The sequence below is a fragment of a genome, unplaced genomic scaffold, assembly GCF_019419815.1.
Source record: "Pyrus x bretschneideri cultivar Hongxiangsu unplaced genomic scaffold, Pyrus_bretschneideri_v1 Contig33, whole genome shotgun sequence".
Classification (NCBI taxonomy): Eukaryota; Viridiplantae; Streptophyta; class Magnoliopsida; order Rosales; family Rosaceae; genus Pyrus; species Pyrus x bretschneideri.
Window position 1 is genome coordinate 886,316 of NW_025999646.1, and position 15,653 is coordinate 901,968.

The 15,653-nt window shown below is 36.5% G+C and overlaps 2 protein-coding genes across 2 annotated transcripts; one reads left to right on the top strand and one right to left on the bottom strand.

The window, feature by feature from the left end:
- Positions 1–3,757: 3,757 nt before the first annotated feature.
- LOC103944046 (aquaporin NIP1-1) lies at positions 3,758–6,088 on the bottom strand. Its single transcript, XM_009354439.3, has 5 exons — positions 5,895–6,088; positions 5,450–5,674; positions 4,935–5,132; positions 4,331–4,392; positions 3,758–4,196 (listed from the first exon to the last, which is right to left on the bottom strand). The coding sequence occupies exons 1-5, from the start codon at positions 6,012–6,014 to the stop codon at positions 3,986–3,988; spliced, it is 816 nt and encodes a 271-aa protein (XP_009352714.2). The 5' UTR covers positions 6,015–6,088; the 3' UTR covers positions 3,758–3,985.
- Positions 6,089–13,267: 7,179 nt separating this feature from the next.
- On the top strand, positions 13,268–14,416 carry LOC103944230 (CTD nuclear envelope phosphatase 1 homolog). Its single transcript, XM_018646685.2, has one exon. The coding sequence runs from the start codon at positions 13,367–13,369 to the stop codon at positions 14,414–14,416; it is 1,050 nt and encodes a 349-aa protein (XP_018502201.2). The 5' UTR covers positions 13,268–13,366.
- The last annotated feature ends 1,237 nt before the right edge of the window (positions 14,417–15,653 follow it).

A 15,653-nucleotide genomic window follows, 5' to 3' on the forward strand; every position in this document is an offset into this window, starting at 1 on the left:
AAAATTATTTTAGGATAGTCTACATAATTTATTTTTTTAAAAGTTAATTTAAAAAAATTAGCCTAAATTCATTTTTTAATAATATGGGGCTAAAATTTTAGACTAGGGTTAGAGCAAAAAAACTGTTTCTGGGTTAAAACCTAAATTATTTGGGCTAAAAATGTTATGCCAAGGATTGGAGATAGTTTTAGGGAGACATAGAAGTAATTCCCTTACCTATGTGGAAGAGAAAAATTCAGGCAGGTGAAGGGTTTCTCGATCTGGTAGTCAATGAAGCAGAAGATGACAGAATTTGGGATAGTTTATGTAGTTTGTAGTGACAAGAATGAATTACAAGTGGCATCACAAGTATGCAAATTTATGTAAGCTCATTCCTATAATTATTTAGACCAGGCTTATTCATGTTTTTCTATAAAACTTTATAGTTGTCGGGTATCTTTACACACACACACACATGCAGCTCTCCTTTGAGCTCACGACGGAGGCTATGGATGTTAGGGTAAGAGATTTTGAAAGTCATGAACTGCATAAACCATTGGACGAGATTTTGAAATACATTAACTGATAGTAATTTACTATAGTAGGATTATAAGAGGTCCTAAACCTTCCTAATAATATAGGAATGTGAATTGTTCTATTAAAGGGCTCTGGACTCCCTCCATTCGAACATACAAGATCATAAACTAAAAGTCCTTGCTTACAAGGCAAGAAAAAGAACTTAATGCAGACTTAACTCATCTGCAACAATCATTTGATAACAAGAAGTTTGAGTAACTTAGGGCGCAAGTAATCAACTTAAAACATACTTTGTGAAACCCGTTCCAAGATTTCACCGTTATAATCTACATAATTGTATTATTAAGATTTTTATTTTTTAGGAATTTATATTAATTTATTTGAATTTAGATTTTAGAGTGAAGTTTCGAAACTAATTATTTAAAATCTGTAGATCGTTTGATGTCACAATTTATATTTTCGATTAGAGCTCGATCTCACGAATGCGTAGGCACAAACCGTTCGTGAAACGGAGTTATAACGAAGGAGTTATTAACGTTAAAAGTTAATGATATTTCGATAATTTGACCTCAATCAAGTAGGCTTCAGATTTTCTGGAGCATTGACATTATGCCACGTGTGTGGCTGAGATAAAAAGAAAAGAAGAGAAAGGAAGAAATGGACATACAGGATGGGAAGGAAAGGAAAGAGGACTACATAATGAGGAAATAAAGAAATGAAGGAAAGGAGAAAAAAATAAAAAATAAAAAAGGGTTGGGGGGTGAGAATCGGGTCTCCCTGGACCCGTGCAAACCGACCAGTGGGAACCATGGAAATCGATGGTTTCCTGGCCAAATTCTGGCAAACTAAGATAAGACATTACCTGGAAACTTCACACCAAGCCTCCCTCCTCAGTTCTCACCCCAAAATGGATGAAAATTAGCCTTGGTTTGGTGAAACCCGCACCGATGAGTGCGGTGATACCTTGCCATTGATCCACTATTTTTGAAACATTTACCCTCGATCACCACCACCTTTAACTCCCCCTTGTGCCCTAGAACAAAGTCCAAACAAGTTTTGTTTTTTTTTTTTTTGTTTGGGGGTGGGGGGGGGGGGGGAGAGGAGGGGAGCTACGATTTCGACGAATTGAGGAACACTCAAATTCTAGGGTTACGGTGGGTCCGAGGTGATTCCTAGCACTTTCCGACCGAATTGGACTTCGGCCCAGGTATGAAAGTTGTTCCTCTCATTGAACTTTGCTTGCCTGTAAAATTTGGTAATTTTTAAAAATAGTTGAATTTTCCTGCGAGTCGTGACTGCCAACCACCACCTGCGGCGGTGTGTGGCTAGTGGACCGACGATGTCTTTCTAAGTTCAATTCGTCGGGGTTCCATTAAGAGGTCTGGTTATCCTGCTCCGTCTGGATTTCGTTGAGTGATGGTCCGGAATTATATCCAGCTTGTATTTCATTAAGTGGTTCTATATGCATTTTACTTTGCGATTTCGTTGAGTGATGGCTTGGGATCGTATCCACTCGGATTCCATTGAGTGATGGTCCGGAATCCCTTCTACTACGCGATTCCCTTAAGTGGTGGTCCAGAATCGTATCTTGGTTTGGATTCCGTTGAGTGGTCTGAAATCCCTTTGGTGCCTTGGTTTCGTTGAGTGGTCCGGAACCCGATGTTGATGGATTTCTTTGAGTTATCGTTTGACTTGTTGGTTCCTTGGATTCGATTTCAGCATCAGAGATGTAGGTTTCAGCTGAACTGTGTCACTCTAGCCCTGCATTTCAATGTATTGTACGTGTTATTGTTTGGTCAGATTATGGGATGATGTTGGTTGTGGTTGTTGGCTTTATAATTAGACTTGTTGATCAATATGGTTAGAGAATATAATTATGCTTCGTTGTTTGTTCTTTGAAATATTCCATGATATGCATTGTAGTATATTGTTGAAATATAGTGATTTATGTGATGAATATTCGAGTGTAGTGAATTGATGAACTACGCATGGCTTGATCCCTGCTGAGGGTACGTAGGCAGTCTAACGAGAAGGTTAGATGCAGCCATAAAGTATACGAAAATTACAACGCAATTCGAATATTGAATTATGTTTTGTACATATCCCGAAGGCGAGGTATGTTAGAGATACAGATATTTAGTGATGTCATGTGTCGATCGTGGATGTATGTCGAGATCGGGGCGTGACATACTTGTTCTACATCTGCTATACTGAGATAGCAATGACACGTCTAGCTCTTTGTTAGTTTTGATTGTGAGCCTCAAGGCCTACACTTAAGGCCCTACAAAGGCACCTTTCAAAACTAACTTCAAGCTCTTATTGTAGCATACCAAGTAGCAAGAGCCCGACTACCATACATACACACAAAAAGTGCCATCAATCGTTGAGGAGTTGTGCGAAGGGCCAAATCCACATTTTGCAACGTGTTGCCTTGAATTTTTTCAAGTTTTTCAACTTTGGTACGTAGCAGAAATTTGAATTGTAGTGCAAACGCAAAGTTTGAAGATATACTTTTCGATTCATCATGAGTCAGGAGAGAGGGGACAACTAGTATTTGTCAAGATTGACTCATGCATTCCGTGAGATTGGTAGATTTTGCATGCAATTCAAACAAGTAATCAGCATAAAAAAATGTGCATTATTATTCACTTTTGCACTTTTGATGTGTTGCATTTGCATTGCATGCCATCGCCCATTTTATGAACAGGATTCATGTGATAAAATGCCCAAAAACTTTAACCTTATCTTTAACAACTAACGTTATTCCTTGAGTCTTTTCTCTTCCTCTTCCTTTCCACCCCTTCACGTGTTTCCAACCTCTTCTTTATTTTTTTCAACATTGGAATTTTCTACAGGTAAATTCTTGGTTAAAGATTCAATAATTAAGATCTAACCATTGATAAGTCAACTTTATGCATGTTGTAAGTAAATTGTAATTTCTTGACGCAGATAATAATTAACATTAGCAAAAAAACACATCACACGTTAGTTTAACGCCACATGATTTTCATTTTATTAGAAGAGGTCCAGTTTGACTTAAACGTATGAGAAACGATATACATTTTAATGAGTTTAACACAAAACTATGATCTCTTGTGGGTGGATCAACGACTTATTGTTAAGGTGTCTTTATAAACATTTCAATCTCTTGTTGGGAAAAAAAAATTTAACAGAAACAAAAACTTATACTTCGATTTGATTTACCAATATGAGTACGGATCAGAAGATAACATATATCATATACCGTACAATCCAAACATGGAAATTCCCATTTCCAATTTAATTTCAAGTATATAATCTATTACAAACATCTGCCCCCTTGCTTTCTGGGAAAACAAAAAAAAAAAGTGCATAAACTAGAAAAGAAAAGAAAAAAGAAAAGGTCTTAATTGCTTCTCTTTCTCTGACCACAAACTGTTTAATCTCTGCATAATTAGCTATTAAATATACCCTTCATCAATCGGATAAGTTACTTGCGCCCCACTCCTCGTAAGAAAGAGCTACTCTTCGTGATCTCACGCAGCGGCTTGTCCGTAAACCTGATTAGATTGTAGACCAAGGCACCACTCACAGCTCCAAGAGTTGGTCCAAAAATGTATACCCACAGGTCCTTAAAGTGGCCTGATACAATTGCAGGTCCTATGCTTCTAGCCGGGTTCATCGATGCTCCTGAAATCGGTCTGCAGGTATAATTAACGTGAAACCCAAATCAATAGGACACAAATATTAATTTGTAATTAAGAGACATATGTCACAGCTTATTAAATAAACATATCTTTGAAGGATGTTTAGGACGATATTAATAAGTTAATACCCTGTACACATCACGTTAAGAAGAACCGTAGCGCCAACCGCAAGCCCCGCAAGCTCTCCAATCTGCGTAAGCAAACAAAAGAAGAAAAATCAAATCGCCATAAGATTTCTGGAGTCACTTTGTGGACATGATTCAATGACCAAGTCACTGTCTCTGTAGTAGTTTAACGTCGAAAAGTATATGATGCAGAAATTTAGGAATATATTAGACTAATTAAGTAGTATAATAATATAAAACTATTCCCAAATCCAATCATGTCAGTCTAACAGGTTTAGAAGTTTGACACCAACCCTTGTAAGGTAATCAACCATATTGGTTACGGTTACTTATAAAAATTAGGAAATTTGGACCAATATGTTGACAAAGTTGAGGTTAATATTAGAATAACTTCTCTCAACTGCTTTTAGAAAGAAAAAAAAAAGGAAAAAAAAGAACCTTTTTGCACTTGGGATTCCTACAGTGACAAAATCCTAAGTTAATCACAAATTTCTTCGTCAGGAATCAAACACATAGGGGTGTGTGATTGACATGAGAAACCATCAATGTTGGATCCTAGACAAAAGTAAATTTTTTAGAGGTTAAAGAGGTAGAAAGTAGAAGTTACCGCTCGGTTGTCAGTGGCAACTCCAGAAACAACAAACATGAGGTAAAATGTGATGATAAACTCAATCACAAATGACTGGAAGGGAGTTCCAGAAGGCGTTGTTCCTGCAAAGTGGTTTTGGGGCCCATTGAAGATCAGTCTAAGGGTACCAGCTGCAAGAGTTGATCCAAGGATTTGAGCTCCTACATAAGCAGGTACCTATAAACAAAATATAAGAATCAATTGAGGAAAATGTGGCAACATAAAAAGGAATTGGCAAGAGAACATTATGGTTTCAAATTGTGCAGCAAAGTTTGTTTTGCTAGCAACATGGGTTTTAAGTTGCAAATAACAATTTCGTCTAGTGACATTCAGTCTTCACTTCGGGCACTAGAGTTTCTTAGACTAACCTTATTCAACAAGAAGCACATTTTTATTTATTTATAAAGACACATAACATCGGGAAATTTGATCTCTGCGGTTTACAACTTTCAAAGGAAGAAATAAAAATTTAAGGGTTGGTTTGATTAGGTCACCTGCTTCAATGGAAACCTCTTGGTCACTGCAAAGGCAATGGTGACAGCAGGATTGAAATGGGCACCGGAGATGTGACCAACAGAGTAAATCATGACCATCACAACAAGCCCCCAAATAATTGAAATCCCAGGAAACGTCACCGTGTTGTCTGAGACCAGATTCACCACCACAGACCCACAACCTGCAAATATCACGAAGTAGGTTCCCAGCACCTCAGCAAATACCTGTCCCACATAAAGGTTTCAACTTCATCACTCATCATTCACTTTTAAGCTCTGCTTCCTTGAAACAAAAACTTCTTTTTAACAAAAATGATTTTGCCGATATGAGTTAGGTCAGTAGTAGGCTGTTTGTTCACGGCCTGCCAACTTTTCCTAAATTAAAATAATTTAACGGTGAAAACAAAACTGAAAATTTGATAGATATAAGTAAATTAAGTCACACCTTTTGCATGAAAGGGACAGAGACGCAAAAGCTGCCGGATTCTTGGTTGGTTTTGTGATTGGCATCACCATCTTCAACATTCAAGACATGGATTCCATTAGTCGCTGTAGTCTCAGCCATGGCTGAAGCAAGAGAGAGAGAGAGAGAGAGAGAGAGAGATTTCTTCTGCTTTCTTGTCAAATCTTGGAGTGAACAGAAAACGCTGCAGGACAGCCCAATTTATGGGATACACAAAGGTCCTAGAAAGAGATAGGGATGTCATTTAACAAAAAAAAAAAAAAAGAGATAGAGATGTTGACTAAGAACAAAAATGGGGCATTTTGTTTATTATTTTTGTTTATATAAAAGGTATTTTCAGATGGGAGTTTCCATAGGAGATATCGTTGAAAAATGTGGCAAGCTTGTGAAATAGGGGGAAGGGCATTCAAGACCGCTTCAACCACCCACCGGAAATGTAGAGTGGGCATGAGTAAGCCTTATTAATTCACATCCTCAAGTCCTTGCAATTTGGAGCTGGCTTTCCAAAACTGAAAACTATGTTTGGCCGCAAGTGGGAGAAATTTTTTATTGTGACCGGAACACGGATGGTACATTACGTGTTTTTATATAAGTGGTGTAAAATTTTAATATATAAGTAATTAACTTTTTAACACACATATCTCACTATTTGTATAGTGATACGTGGTATATCATCTAGTGTTCCAGTCACATTGAAAAATCTCTCTGCAAGTGGCCCTCTACCACGAGAAATTTTTCATTGTGACCGCAACACGGATGGTGCACCACATGTTTTTATATAAGTGATAGGAAATTGTATATTTTAAGTTATTAACTTTTTAACACACATATCCCACCATTTATACGCGGTATACCATCCCGACATCCGGTCACATTGAAAAAATTCTCTTCTACCACGGTGATGAAGATGAGTGTTGCATTTGCACCATGGTATGAATTCGAACCCCGTCCCTTCACTAATGTTACATCTAATATAACATAAATATTATTTGACCCAAAAAAAAAAAAAAAAAGAACATGTGTGGCCATTTTTTGGGTAGGCACAAATGCAAAAATTGAAAGAAGTCTTGTTTGTATTAATTTCGGATAAGAATCAGATAAACTATAATTTCTCAAAATAAGCTAATTATTAACACATATAAAGAACGAAGAGAAATGACTTATTAAAAATGTATGATTTATCTACTTATATGGTATATATATTAAGTATTCGCCTTTTAATTCAAAATTAGAAAGTTGATGTAAATCCAATTTTGTAAGCATATTTTAAGAATAAGCCAACTATTTTAATAGTCAATTCAAACGAATTCATCTTTCCTTGCATGGTTTAATGCTATTATAAGGTAAGTTAACGAATTTTCTTATACATGACATACTCGAAATCGTTCATTAACGAATTTTCTTATACATGACATACTCGAAATCGTTCATCTCCTAAATCATTATTTCAAGATCATCTCTATACACAATTAATCAAATTTAAAATTGTTTAGTAATTTATACACACACACACACACACAATGAATTGTTTGCTATGACATTCTTAATTGTTACCAAAACCGTATATTTATTTGTATGAATATGAATGACAAAACTATCACCAATTTATTTGGTTTTTCGCTGAGATGATCTTCCAATGACGATTAGCAAATGAACAATTTTAATTATGATCAAGTTGGCTATTTTCCCACTCTTGACTTTATTTGGTTAAAGAATAGAATGGCCAAGTTAGTCTTTTATTCAAAACTTGATTTTATTTGGTTTATGCACCCTTAATATCTTGAATAAAACTTGAATAAAGTTGAGGTTCCACCATAAAACCAATCGGCAATATGGGGGAGTATTCCAACTTAATTATAAGCCCATACAAGGTCCCTCATCTCATCATTGTGAGATCATTCTCAACATGCGTCCTCACTTGTGGCAAATTTTCATGCCTAATACATGGACAATACAAACGGAGTGATGTATGGTCATTGCGCTTTACACGTGAGACAACATGTTCTAATACTATTGTGGGACCATAATTTTCTAGGCCCATAACACATGGCACTTGGGAAAGTTGGAATGATCGAAAAACCCTCGTAATCGTAGCTACATAGGTATTCCAGGTCGAATTACCATAATCCAATGTAATCCAGCACGAATCCATTAGCTCTACCCATTGAAAATATTTATTTTCCCTCAAGTAAGGAAATCTTAATTCAAGTCAAATTAGGATATCTTGGTGATTAGGCAAGTAATCATAATCTTAGAAAGATTGGATATCTTATTCTAGATCCCTCCTCAATAGTTTTCCTAATTAATTGGGATTACTCTCTACAAAGACTCCTAAGATCTCTATAAATTCTATAGCCTTGGTATTTACTAGGGATCTCTATCCAATCATCTCTGTGACATCCCACATCGCCCAGGGGAGTGATCCTTATATGTATATTCCCATCTCTACCTAGCACGAGGCCTTTTGGGAGCTCACTAGCTTCGGGTTTCGTAGGAACTCCGAAGTTAAGCGAGTAGCGCGCGAGAGCATTCCCAGGATGGGTGACCCATCGGGAAGTTCTCGTGTGAGTTCCCAGAAACAAAACTGTGAGGGCGTGGTCGGGGCCCAAAGCGAACAATATCGTGCTACGGTGGTGGAGTGGGCCCGGGAAGTGATCCGCCCTAGGCCGAGATGTGACAATTTGGTATCAAAGCCTAACCCTGGTTGTGGTGTGCCGACGAGGACGTCGGGCCCCTAAGGGGGGTGGATTATGACATCCCACATCGCTCAAGGGAATGATCTTTATATGTATATTCTCATCTCTACCTAGCACGAGGCTTTTTGGAAGCTCACTGGCTTCGGGTTTCGTAGGAACTCCGAAGTTAAGCGAGTAGCGCGCGAGAGCATTCCCAGGATGGGTGACCCATCGGGAAGTTCTCGTGTGATTCCCAGAAACAAAACCGTGAGGGCGTGGTCGGGGCCCAAAGCGAACAATATCGTGCTATGGTGGTGGAGTGGGCCCGGGAAGTGATCCGCCCTAGGCCGGGATGTGACAATCTCATATTCTCTATGAGGATGGACATTCTCTACACGTCGTCATCTGCGTAGACATGGAAAAGCATCTCTTACACGTCTTCATAGGCTATTTGTCAATGATCTATTCAACATATTGCACATCATACATAGTCTTTTTTTCTAAAACTACACCAATAATTCGATTCTCCTTCTTTGAAGAGATATAGGTCGTCCGATCTGGATTTAATCACACTGCCCAATCAACTCCATTCTCCCCTTGCCATAGATTTGAGCAATTTCGATTAAATCACGCCTCCACCCATGGATGTGCGGGATTTTGGTTCCAACAACCATAAAGAAAGTTGAGGTTCCACTACAAATCCAACTAGCAATATAGAAATTACCCTCACTTACTTATAAAGTTCTTCAAAATCTTTTCTCTTATCAATATGATACTCATTCTTAACAAAATCTCTATTGTTTCCTTAAAAAATCTATGGGTTCACCATCCAAAAAATGGCCATAAGCATTTATGACAAACCAATATCCTTCTCACGTAAAAACCGACACTTTGGCGGGTGATGCCTATAACACGTCGAAAAGGCATCGGTTTAGATATTAGATTTGTCTTTAATTTTATTTAGGGAAGTGTTATTGGCACTCCAAAAATTTCATTATATACTCCTCACAAGTGTATTTTTCTTTCCAAATATAGAAAGCTTGGAGTGTAGAATGAGATTTTGGAGTGCCAATAACATTTCCCTTTTCTTTTTTTTTTTCGCTATAAGATTTTGTTTCTTAAGTTTTAGCCATTTAACTTTAAACTATCTACCAAAGAGGTTTGAGGTATATCAATTCTGCCATTTGTAGGGGCGTTTCTATCAAGTGCAGTTGTATGTCAATTTTCCCTTTCTAATATAAACCACCCAACTCAATAAGTTTAAGTGTTGGATCTTAAGGTACTCGTGTTTCTTTTCATTTTAACTTAACATCCACCACTTCCGTTTAATAGTTTGGCCACTACTTTAACAAAATCCTCGAATAGCTATGGCCATGGAATTAGAGGCCATCCGATGGTTTACTCATTCTTCCTGTTGCTAGCTAAATTTGCTTTGCCCTTGGTTCGACAAAATTACTCAATACTTTTAACTGGATTTAATACTTTAAAATAATGTATAATTTACAAGTGATAAATTTTAAATTGTCCAACTTAGAGTAATAAGATCTTCATCTTTAACTCATTGTGTTTATAATTCAACTTGCTCGCTCTCTTTCTCTTAGTAGTCTAACTTAAAGTGGTAACATCGCTTATAATTAAAACAATTTTCTATATAAAAATGTATATATAATTTACATGAGCTTAATGAATAATATACATGCAAATATACTTATTGTAGAAAGAAGATAAAATTGTGACACGGTGGTGATTCAGTACTAGTCAACAACTACCTTGCATGAAGTACCTTTTAATTACCCAATTATGAAGTAATAGAAAGTTAATTATGGTTACATTGACCTCATTAGTTAGGACATCTTGACGAATGCAAGTTGAGATGCTAAAGGGTGCATTTTTTGCTCACTACTTTAAACTTCGATATCTCCTCATCATACACCTATTTATCTGTCACGTGTTTTTTTACTTAATTTTAGTTAACTTTTTTCAAAATTGAAAAAGTAACATTTAATGTGAAAGTTAACTAGAGTTAAGTGAAATGACACATGACAAATAATTAAGTGTATGCAATAATTAGGTGTATAGTAAGCATACACCATAGTTATGATGGTGAGCAAAAATGATCCCAATGCTAAAACCATATTTCATCTCATTTTACATTTCCAACAAATGTAAATAAAAATTCTGCTTTAATGGGAGGAGGGATGTAAAATTGAGATATCATTTAATTTTCTCTCTTTAATTAAGGACTTATCATGAAAACATGTAAAAAAGAATATAAATTTAGATTTTTCCTTACATCTTTTGTTGAATATGGATACTTTGCATTCCGCCATTGAAGAATTTCCGACAAAGAAAAAATGCATAATACTCATTTCAAGACCTTTTGCATCTTCCATCGAAGATACCCATGATGATGAAATCTAGTTATCAATATACAATTCTTAGTGCATGCAAACATCAACTTGTCTTCAATCTTCCACTCGATTCAAAAGAACAACCAAATGATGAACAAGAGAAATTTGATACAACCCAATACATTGTTCAATGCGCATGCACAATCTAACCTCCCACTATTCACCATTTCAACATCCTTGTGGTTCCTTACCACCCCATTTGTTATACCAATTTTTTAGGTGCTGGACTAAGATTCTGGTAATTTGGTGCTTTCACACAAGATTATATTCACACTTTTTTCTTTCGTTTTGGAATGGAAATTAAATTCATTTGACAAATGAAAGAGAGAATAATAATAAAGGCTTTTGAACCAAAATGCTTTCTAAGATTGATATAATTCCTCACTTCGGTCTCTGAGATTTAAAATTGATATAAGTCATTCTTGAGTTTTTCCACAATCAATCAAAAACACATTCAAATTTTGTCAAATCATTTTGCCCATTGTTTATTAAATTAAGGGTATTCTTGTCTATTTAGTCCTTATTTAATAAATGTATTTTTATGGAATGACCAAAATGATTGATAGTGGCCAAACTCAAGGACTACTTCGATTTCAAATTGCAGAAATTAAAGTGAGAAGTTATGTCAATCTCAAAGACCACTTTAATTAAAATGCTTAGTGATAATTGATGGAGACATGAAGTTACTAGAAAGCCTTTTGTTGGTTTCAGTGGGAGGCAAAGACTCTCCTAAGTAACACTTTCCTGCGTTCAAACGTTAATTTGTGAAGAAATTTGCCTATACTTTTTGGTTGGTTGTTTGTTTATCTCCATTTTTTTCAACGAGCAAGATACTATACACACTCTTTTAGTGAAGCTTGGTCAAGTCTTTTTTCTGCTTACTTATTATGGTTGTCGGATTATGCTGCTGATTTTTTGGGTTAGCAATGTACTTTCAGAAAAATGGGTAATGTTACATAAAATATTTTTTATATTATATTTGTAAATTATTTGATGTGTCACTAATAAAAATAAATACGTTAATTTATATTTAATTAATAATTCAATTATTAATAATCACGTTATATGATATATAAAAATGATTTAAATTAGAAATCTCGGTGAAATTACCCAAAAAAAAATAATAATAAAAAATGTGCAAAAGTGTGGTCAAGTCAACTTTGCAGGCTTTCCCAGTGATGTCATTCTTACGCTTTGCTTTCCTCATTTATTGATATCTTAATGTTAATTTGGGTAGGGGTAGATCCGAAGGTGAGTGTTAGTTGTACTTGTGTTGATATCGTTGGAATCAATGGTAGGGTTAAAATTTTCAAATAATGAGGTCATAATATCAATAAAAAAAGTTTTATTGGCAATTTCGTTAAGGATTTAGTAAGCATCTGTCAATTTCTGTCAACATATGATGAAAGCTTATGCCAATATATGTCAACAACTACTATTATTTGTAGAGGCTTGTCAATGATGGATTCAAGATCTGGTAAAGTGAGTTGAAGACTATCAATGCTTGTCAACTAAGGTATTTCATCCAGCACGTGATGCATACAATAGAGTCACACACGAAAAGAGAGAAAAAGAAGACCAATATGGTAGAAGAACTAGGAGAATGAGGTTGTAATTTAATTTGCCTTGATTAGTTGTTTATAGGGGTCAAATACAATACACTAACAAATATACAAGATGTTTTTAAAGTTATTGAAATCAAGGATAACCAATAACTTCATGCTGGCTCCGCCATTAATTGGAATTAAGGCCTAAACTAATTTAATTATTGTAAAACTGATGTGGATCGAAATTATTTACAAATTAAGGGCTGAGATTCAGCACATTCTGGGCAAGCCTATGGGATGGCTTGGGCTGTCAACTGGCTGATTAGACTGGGCTGGAAGAAATTGGCTGGGTGCCGGGCTATCCACTCCCGGTGGACTTGCTCCAAAGGAATTCAAAGAAAGAATAAAAAGAAACCAACAAGTATGGATGGCGAATTGGGATGATTACTAGGTACTCAATTTGCTAGACTTGGTAGTGATATATAGCTTCACTACGAAACTAAAACCCTAGACGGTTAACTGTAATAACCAAAACATGCATGCAAATTCTCGTAACTTAAAACAAACCAATTATCTCCGAACAAAATAACCGCAGCTAAAACAAACTCGAACCTCACTTAGGCTTCGGTTCTAACATACACTATCGATTGTTACACCGAACCAAACATTTTAAAAATCTCTCCACTCCATTTCTTACCAAATCCAACTTCTCCAACTTTTCATTTCAAATTCTCACCTTGAATTCAGAAGACTCGAGCGATCAATTCCGGTAAAAAAGTAGCGTTTATCCCTTGCCCCCGAGGTCTAGAAACCAAAAGAAAATGGTGTGCAAGATCTTGAAGAAAACCGCAATCGACATAAATCCCATGTCCATCAACCGCTGTCGCGGCATAAGGCGGCGCCACCGCCACAACTGCTCAGTTATAAAGGCTGCAGCTGCTGCCTCCTCTATCGTGCTGACCCGCATTGGCTTCAATAAAGGATTTAAGTTCATTCAAAAAAGACAAACCCGAGAGGGCCAACCCGAATCCGAATTAACCAAAGAACGCCGTCTGCTCCCACCGCTGACTTCGCCGGAGAAGCGGATCGTGTTCCTTGATCTCGACGAGACACTGGTCCATTCCGTGACGGGCCCGCCGCCCAAGAAATTTGACTTCGTCGTACGGCCGAAGATTCGCGGCAAAATCATGACTTTCTACGTCGTGAAGCGTCCCGGCGTAGACGAGTTTTTGGAGAAATTAGGGAACAAGTACGAGGTCGTTGTGTTCACGGCGGGGTTGCGCGAGTACGCAACGCTGGTGCTAGACCGGCTGGACCGGAAGCGGGTGATATCACACCGTCTCTACAGGGACACGTGTACGGAGGTAAATGGTAGGTTCGTGAAGGACTTATCCGGATTGGGGAGGGACCTGAGCCGACTGGTGATCGTCGATGACAATCCCAACGCGTACTGCTTCCAGCCGGAGAACGCGGTCCCAATCCGGCCGTTTGTGGACGACGTGGCGGACCGGGAGTTGAGGAGGGTGCTGGAGTTCTTCGAGGACGAGGAGACTCGCAGTTGTGACGACATTAGGGACGCCGTGAGGCGGTTTGTTGGATATGACGAGTCGATAACTTCATCATCTGATGACGAAGACGGTGACGACTGTGACGACGATGGTGATGGGTTGGAGTTGATGGACGCCACGTGTAAGCTTCCGGTGCAGATCGTTTCATCAAAAGCGCGGGAAATCACTAGTCGACGTAAATTTCAGCCTTTTGGAATTTCCATTTTGGAGTTTCGGACGAGGATGGTGGTGATGTTCTGTTTGTTTCTGCTACTTCTTCATGTAATGTGCTTTCGCAGAGGATCCGTCCACGCTTTTTTCTAATAATATTGAAATTTAGTTAACGAGAGCTTTTTTAGTTTTGTTTCTTATAACTCACGATTTTTAATCGATGTTGCGAAGTTAAAAAAAAAAAAAAAAGTAATGTTAGGGAGATTCAATTTGAAGACTAAAATTTTAGAAACTAAAGGACATGTAAGTTAATAATTGATTTATTATTTAAGCGTTGATAGATGTGTTCATTCTATTGGTGACACATCATTTAATTTACAATTTTAGTCTCTAAATTTAGTCTTTCTAGCATTTCTATTAAAAAAACACTCTCATAAAACCTATTATGTTGGTAATTTCTCCATACTATAAACGACCTAAAATTTTGGGTAGGACGTTCAAAGAATTTTGAGAAATCTGTTCTCGCTACGTTTTGGGACCAGATGGTATTTTTTTAAATTTATTTTTCTAGCTTAAAATGCGTTTAAAAACAATACTTATGTGACTCAACAAATAATAACACAAATTTACAACATTTTCCTTAACCAACCTGTAAAACATCTTATGAAAACTCAACAATCCCCTTTTTCAAGAAATCAACAACAAAATAAAAAGTCCTATTTTCTTGGTATTTTTATCGAACCATACGATTCTTCAAGTTAGACCGACAAAAAAGGGATCCCTAAATATTTTGTTGAAAGAAACTGAAATTAGTTGCGGAGCTTGCTCCACATTGAATATGAATGATCTCAAAAAAAAAAAAAATATATATATATATATATATATACACACACAGAAACTTTATTCAATATGAAGCTACATTCATAATTTATGGTTACAAAAAAAAAATCAATATGAAATCATTTACCAATTTGGTTATGTTGACATTTCAATGTTACCTAAAATATTTTGTGCCTCAATTATTTTTTATATGACTAATAGTTTAAGAGTATAATATATACACAGAAACTTTATAATCTATATATGAAGCAAAATTTAAAAAATCATACCATGAAAGGATACAATTCAATATGAAGTTGGCACCACAGCTAGTATTTTTTTTTCTTTTTTTTTTTTTTCCGTTTCCTCAAGGTATATATTGGAAAATAATTTTCCATATCTTATTCCCATGTACTGATTTCATACCTCGTACAATTGCTTCTGTGCATGGTTTTTTACTGTATTAGCGGAAAAAAAATCATGCTTATGCACTCTAGTAGTGGTTCGATCTCACCAATTTTACCTTTCCTCTGACAATTAGTAATTTAACTTATTAATGGTTTATAAGAAG

Bases quoted from the DNA above. Each gene is read 5' to 3' on its own strand.
- LOC103944046 (XM_009354439.3), bottom strand. From the start codon at position 6,014: ATGGCTGAGACTACAGCGACTAATGGAATCCATGTCTTGAATGTTGAA. The intron at 5,133-5,449 runs GTGACCTAATCA...TTTTGTTTATAG, and splicing joins AGAGGTTTCCATTGAAGCAG to GTACCTGCTTATGTAGGAGC. The intron at 4,197-4,330 runs GTATTAACTTAT...TTATACCTGCAG, and splicing joins CTTAACGTGATGTGTACAGG to ACCGATTTCAGGAGCATCGA.
- LOC103944230 (XM_018646685.2), top strand. From the start codon at position 13,367: ATGGTGTGCAAGATCTTGAAGAAAACCGCAATCGACATAAATCCCATG.